At 31.1% G+C, this 27239-nt stretch overlaps 1 protein-coding gene across 3 annotated transcripts in view; it reads right to left on the bottom strand.

Moving 5' to 3' along the window:
• LOC132739622 (alpha-1,3-mannosyl-glycoprotein 4-beta-N-acetylglucosaminyltransferase B-like) overlaps positions 1–27239 on the bottom strand; it is a 52967-nt gene that overhangs the window by 10193 nt on the left and 15535 nt on the right. For all 3 annotated transcript variants that reach the window (XM_060727376.1, XM_060727375.1, XM_060727377.1), the window contains exons 2-8: positions 25384–26226; positions 20198–20357; positions 16446–16612; positions 13184–13317; positions 10804–10853; positions 5843–5956; positions 4203–4278 (exon numbers count right to left, since the gene is read on the bottom strand). In XM_060727376.1, the coding sequence (XP_060583359.1) occupies positions 4203–4278; positions 5843–5956; positions 10804–10853; positions 13184–13317; positions 16446–16612; positions 20198–20357; positions 25384–25480 (798 nt within the window). In that variant the 5' untranslated portion in view covers positions 25481–26226. The remainder of the gene's footprint in view (positions 1–4202; positions 4279–5842; positions 5957–10803; positions 10854–13183; positions 13318–16445; positions 16613–20197; positions 20358–25383; positions 26227–27239) is intronic.

Genomic DNA, 27239 nt, shown 5'->3' with positions numbered 1-27239 from the left:
GCATTTAAGACAAAAACAAAATATACACATATACACATACTATGTTACATTCGGAAAACAGCATGTATCAATTGAAAGAATACAGTCTAATATACCAAGGAACATATTGTGATATTTACTCTTATTTCTTAAATATGACTCTTTTTTTTTTTTTTGAAATATTATATTGTATGAGTCACTTAGGAAAACATGATAATCATGGATATGACTGCACTTTTAAAGACATTATATAAACATATATATTTTCTTCTATAAAGCTGTACCACCTGTCCACACAAACACATACCACAACTATACCAGTTGACATCTTACATCAAATAATCATTCTCCGATTACAATATCAATAATAGCCCTTAATAGTTGAATTTAATAACAAAATATAATAAATCCCATCTAAAACTGTAAACTTAATGAGAGGAAAAACAAGGCATAATGTAAGCAGAGAGAATACCCAATACAATCTCTTTTGTATCAATAGGAGAAAACTTAATTTTGTTAATGGACACTTTAATGTTTCATTGCAATTGTAAAGTATCTATTCTCAAATACACTCATTTCAAACACTACAAAACTGTATTCATCTATTCAACTTGTTGTTATCAGCGTTTGTTCCAAAATCCCTCTGGGATTAGCAATGAGCAGGAATCTATTGAATGGTATTAAAACATTAATCAATCAATATGGAAAATGGTGCTTTTAATGTTATCTAATATAGTTAAAATCAGATATCTTCCTTTAGCCATGCAGAAAGAATGCATTATTCAGATATTCTTTTGTTCACATAGTTTGTTCTCAATATAAAACCTATAAACATGACAAACAATATTTCATTTATTATTACTAAGATATTAACTAATCTGATACACACGAATGTGTCCAGATTCTGAACAAAATCAACATATTGTCACATAAGTGCAGTAATGGAATAAGTCCTTCTAAATTTAATAGGAATTAATCAGTTATTGCACTAACGTGACAAATTATTATCTAACTGTAAGTCATAGTTAACAATAACCAGATGAATCAATTTCAGCGTACAAATTGCCTATTTAAATACTTAGCATTAAAGTTCTGACAACATTTCATTAATAACCCTTAATCTGCTATATTTCTATAATGGATCTGTCCAGCTTTGAATTTGGAACAGTCCAATCAAAGTTCAGGGGATTTTCAATATCAAAACACAAAGTTAAGCTGCCAACAGTATAGAGCCAGGTCAGACTGCACAAATGTGATCATTTTTTGATTCCAGCAGGTTAAGGAAATGTATGCAAATCTCAATTTTTGAAACAGTATTTATTATACAGTGAAAAATAATACAGATGTTTTCAAACTATAATCACAGTGCTTTTTGCATCATGATGGAAAAAGGAGATGCATGGTTATTTTGTTGGTGTGCTGCACACCTTCTTACTGCAAAAGACGCCTTTACACAACTTCAATGAAAATACCAATTTACACTTGCAATTAACAATGAAATATTTACTATTTGTCTATTATAGGAAAATTTAAATATGAAATATTTACTATTTGTCTATTACAGGGCAATTTAACAATGAAATATTTATTATTTGTCTAGATACAGTTTGTTACAAGAGAAAACTAATGATAGCCCTATCAATAATTTGAAAATGCCACATGCAAAACAGATTTATCCCCAAGAGGAATAAAGGTAAAAACATTAAATTTCTGAATTTTCCTATAGAAATATATTCTTACAATTTTTACATGTATTGTATAACATTATTCAAAAAATATCTTAAAAGTATCAAGATTTATGTCATTTGGGCTAAATTTGACCTTTGAAACTGATACCCAAAAATTGGAATTTGGAAGGTTTTTTATCCCTCATTTTTTGTTGTTGTTTTATAAGTACAGAAAATTCTTCAATAGTTTGGCAGCTTTACAGGAAAGACTTCATCTAAGTTACTATTTTACAATTAGCAGTTTTATTTCATGACAGGGACAAAGCAAACATCACCCATACAATATCTGTTTCTGACTGCAAACCATTCTTCTAGCCAGTTATAGCCGGGCATATGCCAAACTTTATTTCATTAACTGTCAGGAACTAACTTAAATGTAAGGAATAAAGTATATTGGCCTTTCAACCCCAACCCCCCCCCCCCCCCCCCCGGTTACAATACTTTTCATTTCTGACTGAAACCACTTTATCTCAAGGGGTAACTGCTAACTTACCCAAATAAACCTAATCAATCCTAAAACTTTCAGATATTTGGATTGATAATTCTAAATGACTGAAGAATTACAAAGTTGTTACAAAGACAATCTATTAGTTAGACTAAAACAATAAACATGTGTAAGTAAGTAAGAAAGTTAAAGAAATAAGTAAGAAACAACTTTATTAAATGAGGCTATTGCAAACGGTTTCCCGATCTTCCGTGAGGGCCTCAGCAAAACAATAAAACCATCCCCTCTACAGAAGGGATCAAGGTAAAATTAAAAACTATTAAAAAGCAAAGCAAAATATTAAACCAAATAACAAGTTATCAAACAGAATGAAAAAGACATAAAGGCATAGGAAAAATTACCATTCATGAAGGTCTAAATAAATCACTGAAACAGTAAGCAACATTATACAGTTACAACAGACGTGTTAGGGTTTAAAAAATATAATTTTTCAAGCAAGAAAAACATTCTTCCAACAGTGAAAAGCTGTTCAGACATGTTTTTTCATCCACATTCATAATATTTGTCAAGATAATATAAATAGTACTGTTGTACAGTTAAAACAGTGAATGGAACGGAAAATAGTTCTATCTCCATTTTTTGTTACTATTTTGCACCAAGCCATGATTTGTAAATTTGGAAAAACAACAACAAAAAGCTTTCTATTTTAAACTAGCACATGCACATATAAGTATAAAATAAAGAAATGATAATAGCTATATGTATACATGCTTTTATAAAGCAGGTTTGGGGAAAATTGTAAAACAAGAGAACCATCATGACCCTAGATTGCTCACCTGAGAACTATTCCTATCCCTTGGAGAAATTATCTAAGCTTTAACTCACAACTCAGGTATTTGATTGGTCAGAAATTTTCACAGAATGCGATGTAAGTACAATAGCTATTATTATTCTCAAAATAGTTGAGCTAAAAATGAGATGCCAAAGACAGACAAAACATGCATGACCAATGGATGCTGAAATGGAATAAGGGGTCATTTCCTTAATTATTTACTTTTGTTTAATAGCGGGCCAATAGCCATTTACTCTATTGTTACGGAATGAACTCTATTGTTCTCTTTTGTTCTGTTAACAATTACATGGTCCCCTATCCATATTCGGTCCGGCAGACAGATGGAAGGGTCTTTAAAGCAAACAAACTCACCAAAATTAATCAATCTTTGCTAGTTATGTTTTTTACTATTAGTATTAGTATAGCTAAAAACTTTTAAATGCGGTTGTTTAATGACAACTGGATATAAATTCTACCCTTGAGTTACTTCTAAATATAACTTGGCCATATGAAATTACATACTGGTATTGTGCATTAAAGAAATGTCCTAAGTAATTAAAAAGATACATTTCAAAAGCTTTGATGGAAAATGGCTATATGACGCGTGTCAAACGAAACATGAGATACATCTATTTCAACCAAGAACTTCCTTTTTTGATATTTTGCATGTAAATAGGAGGATAAGGGGGTAAACAAAGTAAACAATGCATAACTGCTCACGGCAAATTTGTGGTAAAATATATGCATCAAAATACATACATAATAAATTTGGCACGAAAGACTATACTGTTCTTACTGTCTGAGACATCTTCTCCATTACATAAAGATATTGTGCGAAATAAAAAATGTTTGTTTTTTAATTCTAAATATCTTTAAGAGTAGAAGCAACAGATTTTTCCATATTTAGATTTTACAAAGCATATTAAGATTTTACAAAGATTACAATTTTATTTGATGCTGCAAGTAATCAAGATTAATTGTAAGCATGTTGTATGATTATTATCGCGAGTTTGTTATTGTATGTTGTATGATTATTAATAATAAGTTAGATTATCATGGCATTGTATGACATTTAAAGATAAAGAAAATATGTGTTATGGTCTTATGGAAAAGATGAATCAAACAGTAACATTAGGGAGTGATGTACAGTTAAGGACAAATATATTTCATTGGGCAAGCTATTCATGCAAATGTTAATAAAACAGCATAAATAACATACCTGGACGTAATAAAAACCTCTTGTTCTTGCATACAACATGAGGAAAGTGAAATCTAAATTCTGTTTCGTTCTCCATCTTCAAACAACATGAAATAAAAGAAAATATTTTTATTTTTGCTATGAAAAGTAAAAAAGCTAACTGAAAAGGTGGTAAAAGAAATTTATATAAACTTTATGTAGCAAAGACTGTTCTTTGACCACATTAAAATAATGAGAGAAAACAGTAAAGGAAACTTTTTCTAAATGTAATAGGTCAAAATAATATTTTATATTTCCATAAGTTTTTGATGTATATATAAAAATGCATACATTTGGTATAAACACTGTTATTTCTAAGGAAAGAGTGATCATTTTGACAGTTGGCATATGCAGTTACTATAGAAACTGCCTGTCTAAAAGAAATCTAACACTGTCAACATATATTTTTTCTTTACCTTCTTTAAATGTCTTGATTAAATTACCACTAAATTAATACTGGTATTTAATTTAGTACACTCCCTATGAAAATTTTGGGTAATGCAATAATTATGAATCTTAAAATATAAGCTGTGAGGGCACTTGTAATACATGTATTTTTAGAAGAGGTAGTTAAATATTATATTTTGCAGACTGGTTTTATTTTATAACTGGTATTTCATTTCTTCAGTATAATAAACTGTGAAATCAGTCTGGATACAAGGACATCAACATACAGAACTAGTCAGTATGTCTCAAGTTAAAGTCTCTATACATCTTATTTGCATTTAAATAGAAAGATGGGGGTTAAATCAGAAGATTACATACATAATAAAGCAGGAAGAAAACCATTTCAAATAATGTACAGCCAAAACTGGGTGATATCTTTCTCCTCTTTACAACCACAGGGACTTGGAATGTCCTATCATTATTCTAGAAGTTTTCTTTTGTTATTTATAAACAATCTAAATATCAAAATACTAAAATTTCAACAGTCAACAGTCTGGTTACACCAGGGATTTTTTAAGGATTTTGGGAACATGACCCATACCCATGGACTTGGGAATTTCAGTGGTGTTTTGTTAAAAATTGGGGAAAAATGCATGACTGAAATTTTACAGTGATTAAATGTATGCAAACAATCACTGTCTAGGATGGCATCTTCAAACATTTAAGCACTATTACAGTGAAGGAGCCCTTACTTTCAAAGATTTTAGAATTTTTATTCAATATTTTTGTTTTGTAACTTTCAATTGGGAAATTTTTTCCTTTGAACTGGGAAAATAATAGACTATTTTCAATTGGGAATATGACCCAATAACAGCTATAAAATAAGCCACAAAAAAAAAATCCCTGTACATTACAAGTATAGAACATGTAGTTAGCCTGGATCTACATGTATTCTACTGGCATTATTCTAGAAAATGCGTCCCCCTCAGAATTTTGTCCCCTTACTTTGCTTTGGCGGATATTTGTCACATGTTTTGACAGGAGGGGGGGGGGGGGGGGGAGCAGATTCCATTTATATTTATATGGCAAATTTAACACAAGAGGGTGAATGTCAAAAACAGAGGAGGTGGCAAATATCTGCCTTGACAAAAAAGGGGACGAATATTGGGGAGGGGGCAATTCTCCAAGGGGTATATGTCAGTTTTCCTGCTGGCATGAGTCTGTACAATACCTACCTGACTCTCTCTTTAGTATCACCAAATGTTAGTTTAAGATTGTCCATATCAGGGTAGAACTCAGCTGGTGGGGATATCACCTCAAGTAATCCACTCTCTAAATATGCTTGGAATCTATTCAAAGTAAAAAAAAAGAGAACAAATTAATAATTATGTACTTGCAGATCAATTTCTACTTTCATTTTCATGATTGTAAATGCTTCATTATCTAAAGGCATTTACAATAATTATTTAAATGCATTTACAATACCTCTGCAGTAAGGCAAGAAACCATTTATCATTGTATAAACTACTAGGTTTTCAGACATCTTTAAGATTTTTTTTTCATCTATCAACAAGAACACTAGTAAGAAACCCCTAACTAGGCTAAATAAACACCCCTTTATGCATAATTTCAACTTAATCCAATGGTCAATAAATATTTATTACTGCTCAAATAACACATCATTTTCAGGTAGGCAATTTCGTATGTCAAGTACAGATCCTTAAAGATAAAATCAATCTTCTTCCTTAGATTTTAGCCATTTGATTATCCACATTTAGAGATAGATATAGGCTATGGAATGAAGATTTTTGGTGGATCAACATACTGTCTTAATGTTTTGTGTCTTTAGCAACCACTGTAATTCACCCCTGATCATTTTCTCTCTATATCTTTAATGTGTTAAGGGACTTTTGCTCAAAACATCCAGCGACCACTAATTAGTAATATAAATGAGATAAATCTTTTCATCAAGCGATCATTTTTACCTGTCAAATGTTTTAATAGAATGCTGCCTTGTGATGTCACAAATGTGTGTAAAACTTTATTTCCCAAACCGTTTCAAGTGTATGCAAATGAAGTTAAGTATGCATGTGATGCGTATTATCCAATTAAATTGATAGAACAAAGCAACGCTCCACCCCTACTGTCATGGTGTATATGCTTTTCTGTTGATATTTAGACTGCATTAAATTGACCTTGAACTTGGTTAGCAGTTCATTAAATTAATATTGTTACAATTAGATGTAGTTTGTTTATTTCAAATGAAAAATATACAACAGAAAGCATCCTTACTTATGAGAGGCTAAGTGTCAGGGACAAAAAAATGGAGGAGCTTAAAAATTCTGGAAAAATGTTAAACATGTAATTGTAACGGATAAAAACAGTTTTGTCAATAAATATCAGAAAGTCATTTTTTTATTTTAGCATCTATTTAGATTATCAGACTGTTATAATTATTAAACACTTATATGAATAAAGTTGGAAAACTTTCCCACTGCAAAGGAAAGATTTTGGAATAAACTTTGACTTTTTCCCATGCTTTATCTTAAGAGATCGTTGCATTAAGTGACCATTTTTGGTGTTTCCCTTGTGTGGTTGCTTAATACATGTCTGACTGTATTAGGCGTTTATAGCTATGGATTTTGACAATGAAAAAGAATTTGACAGATTGACTGACGGAAAAATCACTTAAGATGGCATATGATCTGTCAATCTTTTCAGACACTTTCAACTCATTTAAAAACACTCACTTTTCTTCCATCATAATTGAAACATGCATGGTTTCAACATAGCTAAATCAATCCCTATAGTTTAGACAGAGAAAAAAAGACTTATTAGGGAAATATACTGTAACTGTTTAATTATTCAGGATGTACAGACAGAAATATAGAGATCTATAGGCCATTTCATGAGCCATGTTTCAGCTCTTTAAATCTGTAGACAAAGCAATCAATTATATGTGCAATCTTCATTCTCCCTGTTTGAAGTATAGTCAATAACTACTCAACTAATTGTGCACCTTTTATTTTGCAAACTGCTTTAACAAAAACATCATTTAGTCTATTTATAGAAGTTCATGATTTGTAAACATTTCAAGTACTTTAATGAATAATTACATACATGTATTACAATGCTGTCCATTATTCAGAACAATTAATAAAGCCTCTTAAGAAGTTTTCATAGGATAAAAGGCGCTTTTCTAACATTTGTGTTAGATTTTCGAACTGGAAAAACATATGGCTCATTTATTGTATAAGGATCAAATAGATTTAAACCATAAAAGATGGTGTCTTAAACAACATGCCAATCAATTAGTACCAATCTGACCCTATCTAGAATGGTTTGTAAAACCTAATTAAACAGACTAAAATCATACACCAGTACTACATTGATAATTAAAATAATAATAGAGCTAAGTCCAATTAATTTATGTTTCAGAATTGATTAAGTTTCTCATTAAGTTATTTTTCTGAATTAATAACAAACTTGTTTAATAAACTATTCCCTAAAGGTTGCAGCAATAAGCTGTATTTATCTAAATAACAAGCAGAAAGTGGAGGAAGGAGTAAACAGGGACAGCAATTAGCAGGATGTCTATAAATAAACTAAAATTGCCAATAAAATACTTTACCATAAACTCCTACTTGTAATGTTTAGACTTATTTAGTGGTACATTTAAATTGTCATTTACATCCAAGAAATGTTTTCATCTTTATTTTTGAAAAGCTTTTTTTTTGTCCTGTTGCAGATGGAACACAAAATCATCCATTGGCCAATTAGCAAAATCATTTTTTGAGTATGCTCCTTTTCCCCAATTATAGCGATTTAGTATTGAAGTATATCTTGTTAGATTCATGACAAATGGTTTCACATTAAGCAATTTCTAGTGTGATTTCAGTGAAAAGCATTGCATGCTTTTTCAACTGTGGTTTGAAAAGCATTGCACACTTTTCAACTGTGGTTTATTTTTCACAATTAGACTAGTTATTCTGGAAAAATGGAGTAAGCGAATGATCTGAAATTTTGCACACAAGCTATTGACCTTGACCTTCATCAAATAGAACATTAATCTCAGTCCCACCATGTCTTAAAACCTCGGAGAAGTCCCTTTAAACAGTTGAAATGACAACTGATAAGCTTTACCATCAGTATAGAACAAGCAAGCCTCCATATGCCTACTCAATTTGTATATTTTGATATAACATCCCTTGATTGTTTAATGGCACTGTTCCAAATGTTACAGTTCACTAAAGTGTGTCTGCCAATGAAATCACTCTATTTTGTTAAATTTTTGCAGAAATATTTACCATACAGTACTGTAACTTAACTGTATGTATAAAATTTGTACTTTAAATGAGCCAATTTAATGGACTCTGCCTATTTAAACAATGCACCAATTTGAATGGGCGGGACTAACTGTAATACGGTTATATGTTATATACAGAGTTTTAAGAAGCTAATTTTCCTGCTTCACTTAGTTCGCTAGAAAATTACTTTCTTTAAACTCTGCATATATCCTATAACCTACATTAAAGCTTGCAAAATCATTATATAAATATTCTGCAATTAAAGGAGTAATAAAAAAATCTTTTTTTTTCTATGCTGGTTCAAGGTGACACTATCCGGAATTAATAGTAACATGACACAATTTCAACACTCAAATTACACATACAGGAAATCTCCACTTGTATTAATACATGTACTTAAACGCTTATAATACACCAATTAATACTTTGATTTTCAAACAAAAACTGCTTTGTGTTTTAAAGCTCTTTCATACTAAAAAACACACTTGTTTTTTTCTGAGTCATGTAAAAAAAAATCACAGGTTTCTCATTTGCAACAAAACATAACATTTCTCACAAAACATTAATTTTCTTCCTATATCAGGTATCAATTACAATTCTAGAAATATACAACTGAAAAAAAAAGTTAATTACATTCTGTGCTGAACTTATCTACTGATAAAGTAATTAGTAATTACTGACAGTAATGTCATCACCTCTTAATTACCTCTAAATAAACCTTAGAATGTGGCTATATTGACTCAAGGCTACTGAACTTAAATCACTTACTAATCACCTCTGAGGGTTCAAATCAAGCTATGGAAAAGAAAGTGCATGACTTTCTTCAGGGGAATCTATCCATTTAGCATACAGGTGGTAAATGAGTGCGCCAAAGTTCATACTCATGTCTGAATAATGCAATAATGAGCATCCAGTACCTTCATTAAAGAAGTTAGTCAATTTACCATACTGTGCTATTAGTGTCATGTCAAACAGATTTAAGTGTGTCTTCATATAAAATGTCTGAGCAAAAAAAGACTTTAGTTTTTGACTCAAACTTTGGATTTCAAGACATCTAGTTCAGCTAACCTACCAGGATCCCCATATAACTAGCTATATAGACCAATAGTATTCAGATAATTCATACGAGTGCAAGTTTGGACTACAAGGTGCGGAATGTTTAAACAAGAAATACTTGTGAAACAGGTATACACCCAAAATGGAAACCAAATATATTAGTAATGTTACATGGACCTATTAAAGATCAGGACTGTTAACAAGATCACTGTAACCATGGTTACCTTGACCTTGTGACCTCAATATCAGTAGGGATAATTCACTAATCATGGCCTTACCTCAAACCTAATCTAAGGACTGTTAACCAAAGCTTTTACTAGTTATTGGATGAGCAAGGTTGAAGTGGTCAAGTGGCAACAGTGAATTTTGACCTTCTGATCTTAAATCATTAGAGTTCTCTACCTAGTCATGACCAACATCTATACCAAATATTTGGACTGTAGGCATAAGTGCTCTCCATTTATTGGTCGGGGTCAAGGCCACAGTGACCTTTACCTTTGACCTGCGTCATTTACAATTCATGAACAGTCCCAAAATCCAATCTTATGACTGCAGGTCAAAGCATTATCTAGTTATTGATCAAACAAGCTTTAAGTGGTCAAGACCACAGTGACCATGACCTTTGACAAACTGACCTTACAATCATTAGGAGTCATCTACTAGTCATGACCTATCTCCACACAAATCTATAGGACTGTAGGTCATGTCTTCTTAAGCTAATATTGGGACAAGCTGCAATCCACAGTCAGACTAATGGGCAAGCAGACGATGTGCAAAACAACATATTCTCACTTATTTGAAAACTAACTAATACATGGATAATTTTAACTTACTCATTACTAAGACGTTTGCCAACTTCTTCTGCATAGGGTTTGTCCCATGGCTGAAAGAGAAATTTGAACATCAACACTATTGTGACATATTAATAGAAATGTCAACTGAGTTTAAATTCATTTTTTTCATTCCTGCCTCACAACCAACTTGAAGAAACACCTGACAAATTTGTTTTTATAATAATTATTCTTGAATTCACATTTATGATTGACTACATGTTACTTTATTATATTAAGTATTTTGATTGACTTTTTTTCATATCTAATGGTGGCATAAAGTTAAATACTTCTTCCTTTTCCTTTTACATCCCAAAACATTATCAAAATACATGTTTACTTTTCTAGCTACATCACCAAGGGTACAAACACAACTCACTTTTAATATGGCCATATAATCATTACAATCTTGCCATTAATTAACAATTTAAACAAAGCTACAGATTTTAATTAAAGGTTGAGCTCCTTGACATTTGAATAATATACATTAATAGTGATATATTAATTGCGATTGCATGTCATTGTTTGATTTAAACTATATATTAATAGGTAGATGTATATATCAAACAATGAGATTGTACAGTTTTGTAAATGTTTATTTTATATGTTGCCAGTTACCAGGACACATTACACCCTTAAAGGAACTCCACTGATGTCAAAAAGCCTAAAAAAATAAAATTTGAATTTCTTACATAGATCAACTGTGGCACTTAAAATGAAAAAAATATACAAAAGATAAAAAAGAAATATACAAAGAATATCATTTAAAACAGAATTTTTTTTAGCTATTCTTAGCCAAATCTGAGTTGTAAAAATTATGTTTTTTATTTTTGCATCATTTTTCAATAAAAAAAAAAATTTTCAGCCCCAAATCATGTCAAAAAACCTCAGTGGAGTCCCTTTAACCCTTTACCTCATATATACGCCAAACAACGCACTTTCGACCCCCCCCCCCTTTTTTGGGCCTTAAAAAGTGAAAAAATGTCCTATTTGGGCCCAAAACACATGTTTTCGTTTGAGAAATGTTGCTAAAATAAATGAGCACTTTTTCGGCGCATTTTTCACAATATGCTCATGGGGGAAAGGGTTAAAGTACTGTTTCCTAGATTTAACTGTCCTTGCAGGAAAACAATAAATATATCTCAATGTAAGCAGGGATGTAAATTTCAATATTTCCAGATATATAGTCAGACTGACAGTCTTGTAAAAATGCAGCCACCTTTGCATTGAATGACTGTCTGTATAATATGATTTTATGTGATAATTTTATGGTAAATCAATACACTGTCTCCACAAAATGATATATAGTAATATATCACTGTATACCATATTATACATAATATATAATATATCACAGCAACATATCCACAATTATATCCATAACTGTTACAGTAAATTTTATCTCAAAACTGGAGAACTATTGTCAACAAAATAAATGTATGCCCTTTCACAAGTATTTCTGGTATCCAACATCAGTTACCTACTCAGTTATCGGTTAGATAACGTAGTATATAGGGAATATATAGTACCATGATGGTGAACATTTTACATCAAACACTTAAGACCAATTGATACATTTGACCATGGCCACTGGGACCCGACTTTTGACCATGGCTACTGGGATCTGACTTTTGACCATGGCCACTGGATCTGACTTTTGACCATGGCTACTGGGATCTGACTTTTGACCATGGCCACTGGGATCCGACTTTTGACCAAACTGAATGCCACCTGTACAACTCTTTGGGTTGTTCCCATAATACATCCAAGTTTGTTCTCTTAAACAGGAGCAGTGAAAATTGAGCAATGAAACTTTATACTGGTTTAGTCTGCCTTTATATTGTTGCATTTCTCATTCATTTTGTGAAATTGTTTAATGCAAGTTGAATTCCAATGAAATAAACTTCATGTAAAATTCAAAATAATTGTAGGCTTAGACAATGAAATAGGGAAAATTGATCCTTGATACTGCTTTAAATTATCATTTCTGACACAGACAGACACATCATTTTAAATAAGTAATGTTTGAATTGCTAATTTCATACCAACAGGAAAACAATCCAGGGAAAAGACAATGTGGAAATCAAACAAAAGCAACCCCAAGCAATGTATTCCTTAAAATTGATGTTAAAACTTATATACATTCCATAAGCTTTTTCAAATACATGTAGTTAACTTTGTGGCCCATGAATAAGTGGTTAACACATGGGTTCAAACCACATCAGGTGCAAGTCGTTGTTTCCTTGAGCAAGAAACTTTACGATCATTGCTCAGTACTAATTGGTTCCAGGAATGGATTCGAGAGTGTGTTATAAGCTTATAGCTTCCTACACAATCGAACTAAAATAAATTCTGTATAAACAAAATAGTTTAACTCACTTACCTCGGCCACAAAGACTATAATAAGGCACATGTTTTGCTCTTCTACAGACATTCCCTCTACAAGAGACTTCACTGTCTGTGAGAGATAGTCGGCTCTTTCTCGACGGATTGTCGGTATGCCCATCACAATTGATGCTGTTCAGAAACAAAAATTTGTATTTAAGATAACATTGCATTTTTAGAATATCTACTGGTACCTCTATATATGACAGGCAGAAATGTACACCTTTCATGAAAACGACATGTATGTTAGTAAAATGAAATAACATATGAACCATTATTCATACATGTAGCTGAAATAACACAAAATTTATTAACATAGTGGCGCAGTGGAAGCATGCTGGGCTCAAAACCCCAAACCCAGAGGAGGACGGAGCCTCGAAACCTCCCTCTGCTACTTGCAACATAAGGCTATATAAATACCTGTACAGATGCCGATTAAAATAATATCCTAGACAGCATTACACTTTTAATAAATGAAAAACAAGATCCGAACACAATTCAGTTTGCTGATAAACATATACAAGTACATGGTTATGGTAAAGGTTCATACTGTATGTGGTTGTTATGGTAAAGGTTCGATACTGTATAGACAATACATCTGTGGCAAGAAATTTATCACTATTAACCCTGACTCTTTGGAATATTATTATTTGGATATGCCCTGCAATGAATGCTGAACAGTCCATTTCAAAATAAAGGGATTTTAGCACAACAATACTTAAATAACAGCCTACATAATTATAAGAGTTTACTGACTGGACATACAGCATGTTGTCTGGCATGCAGGATTGCCTAGCTCAATACTCAGGGCCCAAAATGCTGTAAGATCTCAATCGAACTATCTAAACGTTACATGTTTGTCATGAAATGAAGAACCGTTGAACTTGTGTTGACCTAATCTATACTGACAGCAAGTACCATAGGCCTACATGAGCCCAGATTGGTTTAAATACACCACACCTATAATTTTCAGGCATTCTTACTTTAACAACTACGTGACTGAAATAGAAAACCTTTAATTACGTGAAAATGACAAAATGTCATAAAAAATCAACAGCAATGATTTTTAGAGTACATTTTGTAGTTTTGTATTAATTTGTCCAGGTAATTAATACTGGTGTAAAGTAAAGACTAATCCTTGGAGACTGTAGTCATTAAGATAGACCAACTGTTGTCATGACAACCAGATTTGATTTCTTATTTTATCTCATTATTTATTAGATCACAGGGAAAATGTCATGATGGCTTAAAAATAATGCTAGCAAAATATGTACCTGGAAAAGAAAGCTATTTTTTTTTTACATTAATTGTTTTTGCATTCTCTATCAAAATTGATGTTTTAAAAGAAAATTTTGTGAAAAGCATGGTAGCATATTTTACAGCAATTTTAAAATCAGTACCTATCAGTACATGATACATGATAATTATCAAAGAATAGTTGTGTTCCCGTTCTTAACATTGTATAATATCAAAGGGTCAAAGGTCCTCATGTAGGAAATACCTGCACATATACATGGTGACATTTTTGATCTGCCACTTACAAAAATATGATGCCTAAAAAGAAATTACACCTAAACTTTGAGTAGAGTGTTCTTTCTGAAAAGCCACCTTTAACCATCAACTATAGACAAAATGACAAATAACATCAAATGACAAAGAAAGGCTATAGTTCAGCCAAAATGGCCACTAATTCCACCATTATCAGTGATCAAAATGATATAATACACAGGGAACTTATAAATGTCACAGACTGGTTACATTATAATTCTTTCCTTTCCTTGCTTTCCATAGACTTGTGGCTACAGTCAGAAACATTTCTCTATGGCAACCAGTCCACAAAATTGTTGATATGATACTTTGATTTACATGAAACAGAATATCACAGAATAATTATCTATCTTTCTCAAAACAAATGAAATGTTATGTTATTGATTGTATGATACATATAGGTCTCTATTTTCTGACAAAAATCCTGGTTTTTTCCCCCCTTACTATTTCATGGCATTTTCATTTAGACAGGAGGAAATAGCATAGGACAATAAAGCTTAGTGGGTAGAAATTGCTAGAAATATGAAACTTCACATCATGAAAATATTGTTATCCCCATTTGGATATAGTTATCGTCATTTATCTCCATTCACTGTGTTATCAATTAAGGTATGCCATGCAATTGTCACTTGTATAAAGACAACCAAGTATTGCAATTCTTTTGTGTCAACACCAACCATAAACCTTATGACATTATGCTCATTTGTTCATTGTTAAGATCAGCTGAATTGACAATATATTTCATAAGATTAACTGTTATAATGGTGACTGACCAACAGTTGATACTGGAAAAATGTTTAGGATAAAATATAATTATTCCTAAAACATAAAAAAGACTGCCCTCACTCTTTTTATAAATTGATCTTTAAAAGCAAATTCTGATGAACATCTACAAAAATTTCCTTTAGCCATGCGAGTTATTTATCATTCATGCGAAGTGAATAATAAAATTGTAAGAAATTATTACAAAATGTCAACTTATTTTAACTTTTCACCTGTTCACGCAATATTCATTAACGAATGGGCATAATGTCACTTTAACTTATAAATAATGCATTTGACACTTATTTAGAAAGCCTATGTGTTGGCATGATTTGTTTTTGAAAAATTTTCAAAATCTTTTGACGGCTATTTATCTAAATAATACTTCCGCATCAAACTTAATTAACTTGTACCAAGCATCTGACGTACAGATTGAACAGGATAAAACACTGCACAAATACTTAATTTTGTTTTGTCAATATTTAAATCATCAAAGTCATCTTTATTTGCACGGATATATTATTACACACTGACACTTGTCACATTCGGGATACTTCATAAATATTTTATCACCCAATTTAATAAAGAAATCATTACTGAAAACCATTCATATTATAAAATATTAAATCTGTATGTAAAGTTACAAAAACTAGGGTAGTTAAGGATATCAAATCAAGTTACCGGATAAACAAGTACTCAATCAAATGACTGAGTATCTGTTAACAAAATTGATACTTGAGTATTTGGTAGAAAAACAAGTATCATATCTTTTTTTTATCCTAATTTCACCAGTAGATGGGTCAACAACAAGGTGACTGAAATTTAATAAATTTCCTTAACATACCTTTCTGCCAGTACTTTATACTCAAATATTTTCAAAAATGACCCACACTGCTAACACTGAAAAATTTACCTTGAAAAAAAAAGAAGAAAAGAATCGAAATATATACCTCCATATCTATTTTTCGAGAGCTTGAACACAGGTTTGAGGCTATCTGGATGTCCTGTAAGATGAGGAAGGTAGGTAAATATGCTGGGTAGATGGAGGGAGCCCAGCTCCTCGCTAAAATTCTTCCCTCTCTCCTTCATAATGTGTGGAAACTCATTCACCATTGAGCTGGAAAAAATGTAATAATGCAATAATGATCACTACAGACGGCAGAAATTATTTCCTTCTTCCTGGTGAATAGCCGTTAACCTGATGTCATAGCTAAGCACTTTTAGAATGTAATTTTTTATAGCCTTTTCTTGGTACCAGACAAGAAGCCAAGTAACTTACTGTTTGGTCAATCTCCAACCTTAAGGACTTTCAATCTAAATTTTCTCAATTTGAATTTTCAGAAAAACTTAGAATGAAACTTAATCATAAAGCATAAATTTTAGGAGGCGACAATTTTCCCAGCATGCTATGGTTTATTTCTGGCTGCTTCCTATCAAGAAGTTTTCCCAAATATTCGATTTCATAATTATATCAATAACTGTTAACCTTAAATAAAGTCTCTCAGGTGCCATTTGCATTTCCTGAAATATAATGAAACGAAAATTCAATAAATCCAAAAGGTCACAAGTTTTTCAACTTTTTACTTATAAGGCAAGATATAATATTTTGATTTTACTTTAAACAGTCCCCCAGCTTACTAACTTAGCTCAATTTAGACAGATCACCATACTTATAATCCAGGGATCTCTAGTTCGATCTTTGGCCAAATAAAATTTCTTTGTGACAACTGATCTCTGACATTGTCGAGATTTATGAACATACATCACTACATGGATGTCACTCACAGCTGGTTCAGAATAAGTCATAAGTGGTTAGTTATCAAGGAAAGACAATTAGATGGACAAACAGCCAAGATACGACCAGAAATGTATTAAAATTGTTGTAAAAACAAACAGACAAACTATAGATTTTCAAATGATATCCTTTTTGATAATATGAAAATTCAATAAAATAAAATTTAATATTAAGAAAATACATGTACATATGAAAATGTGATCACAATAAACTTTGAATCACATTTTCAGAATCTATCAGCTTTTCTTCAAATAACAACATTGCCATAGAGATAAGAGTTAATGCGAAAAATGTCACACAGAAGTGATTTCTCAGATTGAGGCAAATGGGACACTACAGGGAAAGTCAGGCAGCCTGAGGGTCAATATAATTGCGTTATTTTCTCCATTTGACCCGTTTATAACCTCAATAATCATTAAATGGTCATGTTTCCTGAAATATTGGATGCTAAATTTTGTCAGAATAATCTAATACTGTACATAAAGATGCCAGGGAGTTTGTCTCTGGAAATAATTGTAAACATATAATCATCTGTTGGTCAAACAGACATAACAATAACGGCCTTAATTATGTTACATTGTTTAAAATTTAATGATGGTGCACCATTTTATCCAAATTCTGTTGCAATAGGGCAAGTGTCATCACTTTACTGTACAGTTCACAGACAGCCAAAATGTAAGTTGGCCTAGCCCTATACAAGTGACTATCAGGCTGTTTATTAAAATCATCATTACTGTTTAATCATTAACCTTTTGCATTTCTAAATCAGACTTAACCTACAACCATTTTTGAAAATGTCCATATCAATTTATTGATTATCCAGATGAACTTTTAAAGTTACTATACCAAAAGTATAGAGCTTGTTCAAATTGCATTATGCAAGTAAGATCCAAAAGGAATATCTAGATGAAACTTAAAGCTACTCAGCCAAAAGAATTAGCCTGAATAGAGCTTGATTAGCACAGGCTGGCCTAGCTCTATACTGGTGGCAAAGGCTAATCACCTCTGGTTCTATCAGGGTAATGTTTAAACAGGTAAAGATAAATAATTGATTAAAAGGACTTGACAGCTGACGTTCTTTTTTTTTACATAATATGACTGAGATTTCTTTTGTAGAGATATGCATACTGAACGTGCAAAATTGGAGATCATTAATTTTGCTCATCCCGTTTAACGCTTGACTGTGGTGAAAAACATATGCCAAATGTTTCAACTGCCTTTACTCTTGCAACCATTGTGAGGAATGGCGCCTGGCATAAATTGGGAAAAACCAAATGTTATATAAATCTTTTGAGATTCAGAAAAAAATGAACAGTTTATTTGCTTTGTTGGGTTTTAAGTCTCACTTGCACGTAAGGGTCATATGGTGACATTCCAGCTTTGTTGTTAAAGGAAGGCCTCAGGAGCCCCTGCATGTATTATTTCAGGCACATGCAGGCACCTAAACAGAACCACCCATCTTCTGTAAGCAAGCTGGATAGCTTCCTCACATAAAAAAGATCAGAAGTCCCTGACAGGATTCAAACCCCCCAGCAGCTTAGGGCATGTTCATCCTAACTAAACACTCTGCCAAAATAATTTGGAAATCAGAAACAAATAGTACATGATTGTACATACATGAATTTTGTACATGTTCCTTATATCTTTAATGAATATATCTTTCAATCAAAGGTAATATTGGATTCATTAAAATCGATTCTGGAGGGAAATTTTCTTTTTATCTGTTATCAAACCAGGAAGATTTCATCAACTGACATGGTATCTAAACATGTTCAGTTAAACACTGATCAAGCCATGGTTCAGTTTATCTAGTCGTATCTAAACATGTTCAGTTAAACACTGATCAAGCCATGGTTCAGTTTATCTAGTCGTATCTAAACATGTTCAGTTAAACACTGATCAAGCCATGGTTCAGTTTATCTAGTCGTATCTAAACATGTTCAGTTAAACACTGATCAAGCCATGGTTCAGTTTATCTAGTCGTATCTAAACATGTTCAGTTAAACACTGATCAAGCCATGGTTCAGTTTATCTAGTCATATCTAAACATGTTCAGTTAAACACTGATCAAGCCATGGTTCAGTTTATCTAGTCGTATCTAAACATGTTCAGTTAAACACTGATCAAGCCATGGTTCAGTTTATCTAGTCGTATCTAAACATGTTCAGTTAAACACTGATCAAGCCATGGTTCAGTTTATCTAGTCCAGTGAAATACATATCAATCATTGAAATGAAGTAGGAAAGATTTTTGATAAAAGAAAATTTATCTTATAGCTATACATCCTGCCAAGCTTGCAGTTGACATGTAACCTTTAACTCATTAAAACCTTACACTAATTTTATCAACAAATAATTTAAACACATTAAGCTGTATGACATAGAGCTTCCACAGGAGTGACAAATATACCCCCACAATCTCTATGACCCAATACATTATGCTATGGTCCATTTTAAAGGTGAACATTTCAGCGATGTGACCTTGAGGCAGCACAGTGGGGACATGGGCCTCCATATAACATTGCTGAGTTTATATCAATTTATTTTTGGAAGCTATAAGCTTACAGTACTGAAATGGTCTCAAATCTGTTTCTGGAACCAACCAGTACAAGGCACTGATGATCTGACTTAAATGACCATGTTCCGTTTTCTTCTTCATGTATATCATCATAAAAACAATAAGCAATTCTAAACAATCCAGAGGGAAGTTGGGGAAGTTTATAACGCATAATTAATGACACTTAGTTTAAATGACACTAAATAATCTGCCACACCTGTCGAAATTTTCAAAACCTTTGAGCATCTTATATTTCATTTTGACATTTCTTGATGCTCATCATTAAAATGATTAATCATTATGCAGTTTGGCGAAATAGATCAGAACAAAATAAATGACAACAAGAATTACCTGTTGGTAGCATTGTTTGTTACGAGACTAACAAGAAAGTTGAACTGACTTCGGAGAATCTGCAGATCATTGAGCCTTTGTTTATTAACGAGGTCAGATTTCTCCAGTTTCTCTTGCATTTCCACATATCTATCCTGCATCAACGCCTCATATGTACCATCTAAAATATAGACAAAAAATGTAGAAAAAGTCTAATTGTTTATTCTTCTTGTTTTGCCACTTACTTTTACGTAATGTTTTCCTTAAAGTTGACTTTACTGTCCTGGATTTTAGTCCCCTTTGCAAAAATAGCATCAAACCTTTTTTTAGATTTTTAAAAATATTAAAATGTGGGCATCATTTTTTTCAGCCATAAATCATAGAATTGACTTTCATTAACTTTTCATTTATGCCATACTTAGACCAGACCTAGATTAAACTTTTAACAGTTTGAGCTAATTCATAATCCATCTAGTTATGACAGGGTCATTCATGTGAGGCTTAAATACAGAACGTTAGGTAACTTAGGTACATGTAGTTCTACTCAGGTGCTTCTTCATGCCTTAAATAATGCATGGACTGAAACCTGAGGTCTACCTCCACCAGTAAAACTGGAAAGTCTCCAAATGACCTTTACTGTGTTGGTGCCAAGTGAAACCCTGACACCAAAGAAAAAATATAATTATTCAATAAGCATTTAATTCTTTGACCTTGAACAAACAGAAAATCTGTGCAAAGAAAAGGCTTACTGAGTTACTGTAAGTCAGTCATGGACAATAATCCAATTAACCACAACTCACTTAACACAAGCTGCTTTAATGTCCGATGGGTATACAATATAGTAATTGACATATATTTAAAAAATGTTGCTTTAATAATACACTCCTTACAAATACAAATTCTGCTTCATATTGATACCCTAATATTCATTAACATTTTTAAAATAACTTTATTTTCACAATATTTATGCAAAACGGGTATGACAATTTTGCTGTGAAGTTGATTATTAAAACTATAGGGAGCAAATATTCCACTGGGAAGCAGTGTTTAAAAAAAAGTGACTTGTCATAAATGGGGGAAAAACAACCTGATAAAGTGGGTACGTTACGATACCGAAATCAACTTGATTTCGGTAAAGTTACCGAAATCAACTTGTCATTACCGAAATCAACTCGTAAAAACCAACCTAGTTAAAATATTGCTATTATTTCTTCATTATTTGATGAAAAATAGTAAAATAGACTTTCAGTTAAAAAATCTATTGAAAATATTTTATTTTAATGATGTTATTAACAAAAATGTAATTATTGAGTTACTTCCCTTTGTTCTAAACAACCCGTTATGTGTTTAGCATTACCGAAATCAACTCGTAAAAACCAACCTAGTTAAAATATTGCTATTATTTCTTCATTATTTGAAGAAAAATAGTAAAATAGACTTTCAGTTAAAAAATCTATTGAAAATATTTTATTTTAATGATGTTATTAACAAAAATGTAATTATTGAGTTACTTCCCTTTGTTCTAAACAACCCGTTATGTGTTTAGCATTACCGAAATCAACTCGTAAAAACCAACCTAGTTAAAATATTGCTATTATTTCTTCATTATTTGATGAAAAATAGTGAAATAGACTTTCAGTTAAAAAATCTATTGAAAATATTTTATTTTAATGATGTTATTAACAAAAATGTAATTATTGAGTTACTAGCCTTTGTTCTAAACAACCCGTTATGTGTTTAGCATTACCGAAATCAGCGGTGAAGTTTAAATTATGTATATAATTAGTAGATAGTAGATTAGATAACTCTAGTAGAGCTCTATTTTATAGACATATTTCTGTTTTTAAGTTTCAACCATATCTAAATATTATCAATGTTGAACGGTTTTGTAAAGATCTCACTAGGTTAAGAGTATCATCTCATAGATTGCACATAGACTCAGGTAGATGGACTAAACCAAATAGTACACCTTTAAATGATAGAAAATGTTTTTCATGTAATGTCTTAGAAGACTAGTACCATTTCATTTTAGAATGCAATGTATATAATGATTTAAGAAAAAGTCTGATACCGCCATATTAGCATGTTATATATCTGCACGTGATTGTCGTGCATAACAATTTTCTAAATAAAATCGTATTTTTAAAAAGCTATGATCGGAATATGATGGAAAAATGAAATATTCTGTAATATGAGTTAAAGATAATTATAAATTTTGTACATGTTTATGTTTTATGAAGAAAAAATATTCAACTTCAATCGGAAGTTTATGATTTTCTATTATAAATTTGAATACAGATATATAATTCGACTGCTCTAAAAATGTTCCATAAAAATTGTATGATGTATCAGGCAGTAAAATTGGAAATTTGAAAGTTTGTGTCTTTCTTTTATTGAACAGTTTAACTATATATTAACAAATCACTAACATATGTTATGGGGACTCTTTATTATAATATTTTTATATTTTAGTCATTTACTTAAATGTTTAATACGAAATAAACAGATGGTTCATTATAATCTACATACAATATATGTCAACTGTACCTCCTGTCTTAATTACTTCACACCTTACTTAATACAGTAATACACAGCATGTCATATCGTACAAGTTACAACATTTCATAATTGAAATTTGTCAGTAAAAAGTGTTCCTTTTTTTTCATAAAATAAATATATACCAGTCATTCCATAAATTTATGCTGTTTACAGATATGAAATTTAAAATGATTTTAAATCGATCAACATAAAATCATGACTTAACAACTTTTTCAATAAGTAGAATATGTAGTTAAGTACCCGGGACATCAAAACATTGCATACATTTTTGGAACAACTGATATGCAATTTGGTAATAATAATATCAAAGCACCTTGTCTCATATACCGAAATGTTTTCTACGGCCACCCCTATAAATTAGTTAAAACCGGTCTTTTGACAATTTATTTAATATAAAATTATATTTTTACCAGCTTACTAGATCTGAAATATGTATAATATAGAACTAATAAAAAAGTATTTTGATATATATAGGGATGGTCGCTATATGTCATTTTATATTAAACTGTAATGTATTTTTGTCTTAATGGAGACAAGCAGCTTTATTTTCATGCAAAATAATTATGTCTAATTATGTTGTTTGGATACTCTAAAGTTTCCATGCGCCGATGTATATATTAAAGGATTGCTGTTAACGAGTATGTTAATTATGTCAACTAACACCTCCATTGTTCGAGCACGTGTATGCTTGCTCCTTATTAGTAAAGGTGTTATGATGAATGGCTACCGCTACGTCTTTTTATTTTAATCAAATCATAATCATTGGATTTAAATTAAATTCTGTGATAAATTCCAATCAACTATTTAAATAGTGATCTAAATTAGGCGGATAGCTTCAAACACAGTTTTGTTTAATCTTGTATTTTGAAATCATTAAGAAACATCAAAGAGATGATACGCTGCAATGTTATCTGACTAAACATTGTAAATAAGCGATATGAATTCAAAGTTTAAAACTCACTCAAATACCTTTTTCATAGACTTCTGAAATTCATGCAAATATTTTAGGGGTTATTCTCATCTTTGAAATGAAATCTGATTTGATTTCGGTAATGCAACACATTAATAACAAGGGAAGTAATCATGATATAATATACATATCCGTCTATAACATCATCATTTTTTATAATTAAATATTATTTTCCTATGTTTATGGTTCAGTTTGAATGATTTTATATTAATTAATTAAACAAGATCTATGAAAATGTTTAGTTTAACTTTTACAAGCCGATTTCGGTATGGTAACATATATTTCGGTTCGTGACAAATCAGGGAAGTATTCTTGAAATATAGGTATTTGTTTCTAATTTCATAATTATTAATTATTTCGAACTGATTTTTTGCATGAATGTCAAATTAAACCTATTGTAATAGATTATAATGAAAAAAATATAATAGATTGCTTAATTGCGATTTTACAAGTCGATTTCGGTATTGTAACATATATTTCGGTTCGTGACAAATCAGGGAATAATCTTGATATTTAGTTATTTGTTTCTAATATCATTATTAACATGAATGTCAAACTAAACATATTGTAATAGATTATAATGAAAAAAAATATAATAGAACGCTTAATTGTGATTTTACAAGTCGATTTCGGTATTGTAACATATATTTCGGTTCGTGACAAATCAGGGAATAATCTTGATATTTAGTTATTTGTTTCTAATATCATTATTAATGATTATTTCGAACTGATTTTTTGCATGAAAGTCAAACTTAACCTATTGTTATATATAATAATGAAAAAAATATAATAAAAAGCTTAATTGTGATTTTATAAGTTGATTTCGGTAATGAAAAGTTGATTTCGGTAACTTTACCGAAATCAAGTTGATTTCGGTATCGTAACGTACCGTGATAAAGTATACATGCATGATAGGATTTATGAATAAACTTAAGACAAAATACAGCTGATAAAATAAAAGCTGTAAACTAAATAATAGGATAAAAGAATTACCCAGATAATTCGGTATGTTATCTTTTCATTTCGCAATATCGCAATTGACACGCAATCAATAGTCTATTACAGACAAAATGACAGGTTCTTCCCATTTACCCTGTTAACTCTTGATTGCTTTTGACTAGGAAGATAATTAATGGGAAGGTTCATGCCAATGCATTTCATAAAATCTTCTTATAAAATGTCAATTACTAAAGAAGGGATCAAGCTTGCCAAATAATCTAATAATACTGGCTACACAATAAATCAGTTTTGGAACATTACTGGGGGAGAATGGTTTAAAATTTATCCGCAAGGGCCTAATCCACAACAAGAACAAAGCCAATGAGTACGCCAATGACATGCCAATGTTTGACTGACAATTATTTAGAAATATCTTTTTTTCAAGAACAAAGTTTGGTCTGGGTTTTTTTGTTGTTTTTTTGCATCATCAAGCAGCACATGACTTATTAACAAATGAATAAAGGATAGAAATTTTGACGTGAGATCTTAACAATAAAGGAACTTTAATATTTAATTGCTAAGATAATTAATTGTCGACAAGTAAATTCATACAAGTCATTAATAAAGCGGATACTAAACATGTCATGCTGAAAAAAGTCAACAATGTTTCTATGACAACTATGAACAAGTTGATTTTTTTTAAATATTAATTTTTTTAATCATTATTTCCTATACTTACCCTGTTTTGTGATGGCCAACATCCACAGGAAGATAACTGAACAAACAATAATCCCTGTGACGACAACATTCTTCAGTTTTGCTCTCATACGGCCCATGCAAATCCTTTACTTGTCGTGAGTTATCACTCCTGTTTCTGTAATTATCACCTCCGCTGAATTATCATATAAACTATTTTTGTTCTGTTTTAATCACTAAACTTTCAACAGTGATTTTGCATCAACTTTTTCTCTGTACATGTATAATGAAAAACACTATTGTGTGAAAATAAATCCATCTGAGTATTTTTATATACGACATTAAATCAGCGATGCTCAGTTAAGACGTCATACATGTTACACCAAACCTCCGTTTTCATTATACAAATTTTAGGTGTTCCTTAGGTCCTTTAAAAAACAAAGCATGACACTAATTTACTATAAAAATGCATTTGCACCTGAGTTCATCGAAATTACTCATAAACATTAATTACAACTACTTTAACTAACTCCGTCTTCTTGTTGTTTTAACCACTATCAATCTAGTCATCCCTGTTTTAAAAATAAAAATACGTCAAAATGAATAACAAAAGCCACCTTTCATCTAATAGCTGTCATTTAGACAGGAGTTTTTAGATTTAAACACTGTATATATATTACAGATAAACAACCTTTCAACTTTCCGATGTTACTAACAATAGACCTGTCAAAAAAGCTGTCAATCGCTGAAATACTTGTAAATGTCAATTACGCCTGTATATTACAAGCTCGTTTAATCCATTTTCTTCTCTATGTTTCTGCTAGTGTTCATATTCTATCAATGCACGGAAACATATCCAATACATCTCTGCTGTTAGAAGAATTTCCTGAAACAAAAGAGGAAATCCATTGATTCTACTTTAGATTAAATCTATCCACAGTACAGAAATATCTGTTGTCGTTGTTGTTTTTTTAATCTGCAGATACAATATGCCCCATAATTAGCCTTAAATCTGGGACACCAGTAACAAATCATATAGCCATACTAATCTATATATCTTACATTATTAGCAAGCGCCTGTTACATAATCAAGACTTCCTGCATAATAATTTTATAATATTTGCTTGCATATAAAATAAAGCCCTTCTTCTAACATCCCCCATCCCTGACAACAAAACACTTCCCTTATCCAAATATCCTTCAAATGTTATAACTTAAAACAGGTTAATTTAATGAATTATTATATATATTATTATTATATTATATATATTTAATGAATATTTTCGTGTTTTACTCTACAAGAACAAACACAGGTCTTATGCACAACACAATATCTCAACAAAATAATCAGTTATTATTATTATCAGTTTATTTGACCTCTTATGTAACCAACACAAAAATGGTTCACCATATTGCATGGACATGAAACTCTACTTTCACTGTCACTGTGAAAATTTGCGTGCAGTTAATTAAGAAAAATCCCAAATGTAATAACAAAATAATGATCTGTAAATATTGTTAATTCTAGGAAGAGTTTTATAATGCCCAATTATACACTCAAATTCGTGATCATGCTCCATTTGTGCCATACTATTTTAAGTTATAAAGCTGTGGGTTATCAAATTCTAAAGTAACCGACAAATCTGTTATCTGCCCCTTTCAAAATTTAGGAAGTTTTAAATATGTTGATCACTTGAGATCAAAGTTATGCTCCTATCTAAACACTCATTCAATACTATGTAAATATTCATCAATAGCAAGATGCTCATGTTTTCCCAATAGTGAATAGAGTTTGATTTGAATGTTTATTTTTTGAAATTTATACAAATTTGTCTAAAGTTTAAAATCAATTAAGGTAAAACTGATATAATTATATATTTTAAGCCGGTGGCATTGACC

This window comes from Ruditapes philippinarum, unplaced genomic scaffold, assembly GCF_026571515.1.
Source record: "Ruditapes philippinarum isolate M1 unplaced genomic scaffold, ASM2657151v2 ctg948_1_1_1_1, whole genome shotgun sequence".
Taxonomy (NCBI): domain Eukaryota; kingdom Metazoa; phylum Mollusca; class Bivalvia; order Venerida; family Veneridae; genus Ruditapes; species Ruditapes philippinarum.
This window is presented reverse-complemented; position numbering and strand designations above follow the sequence as displayed.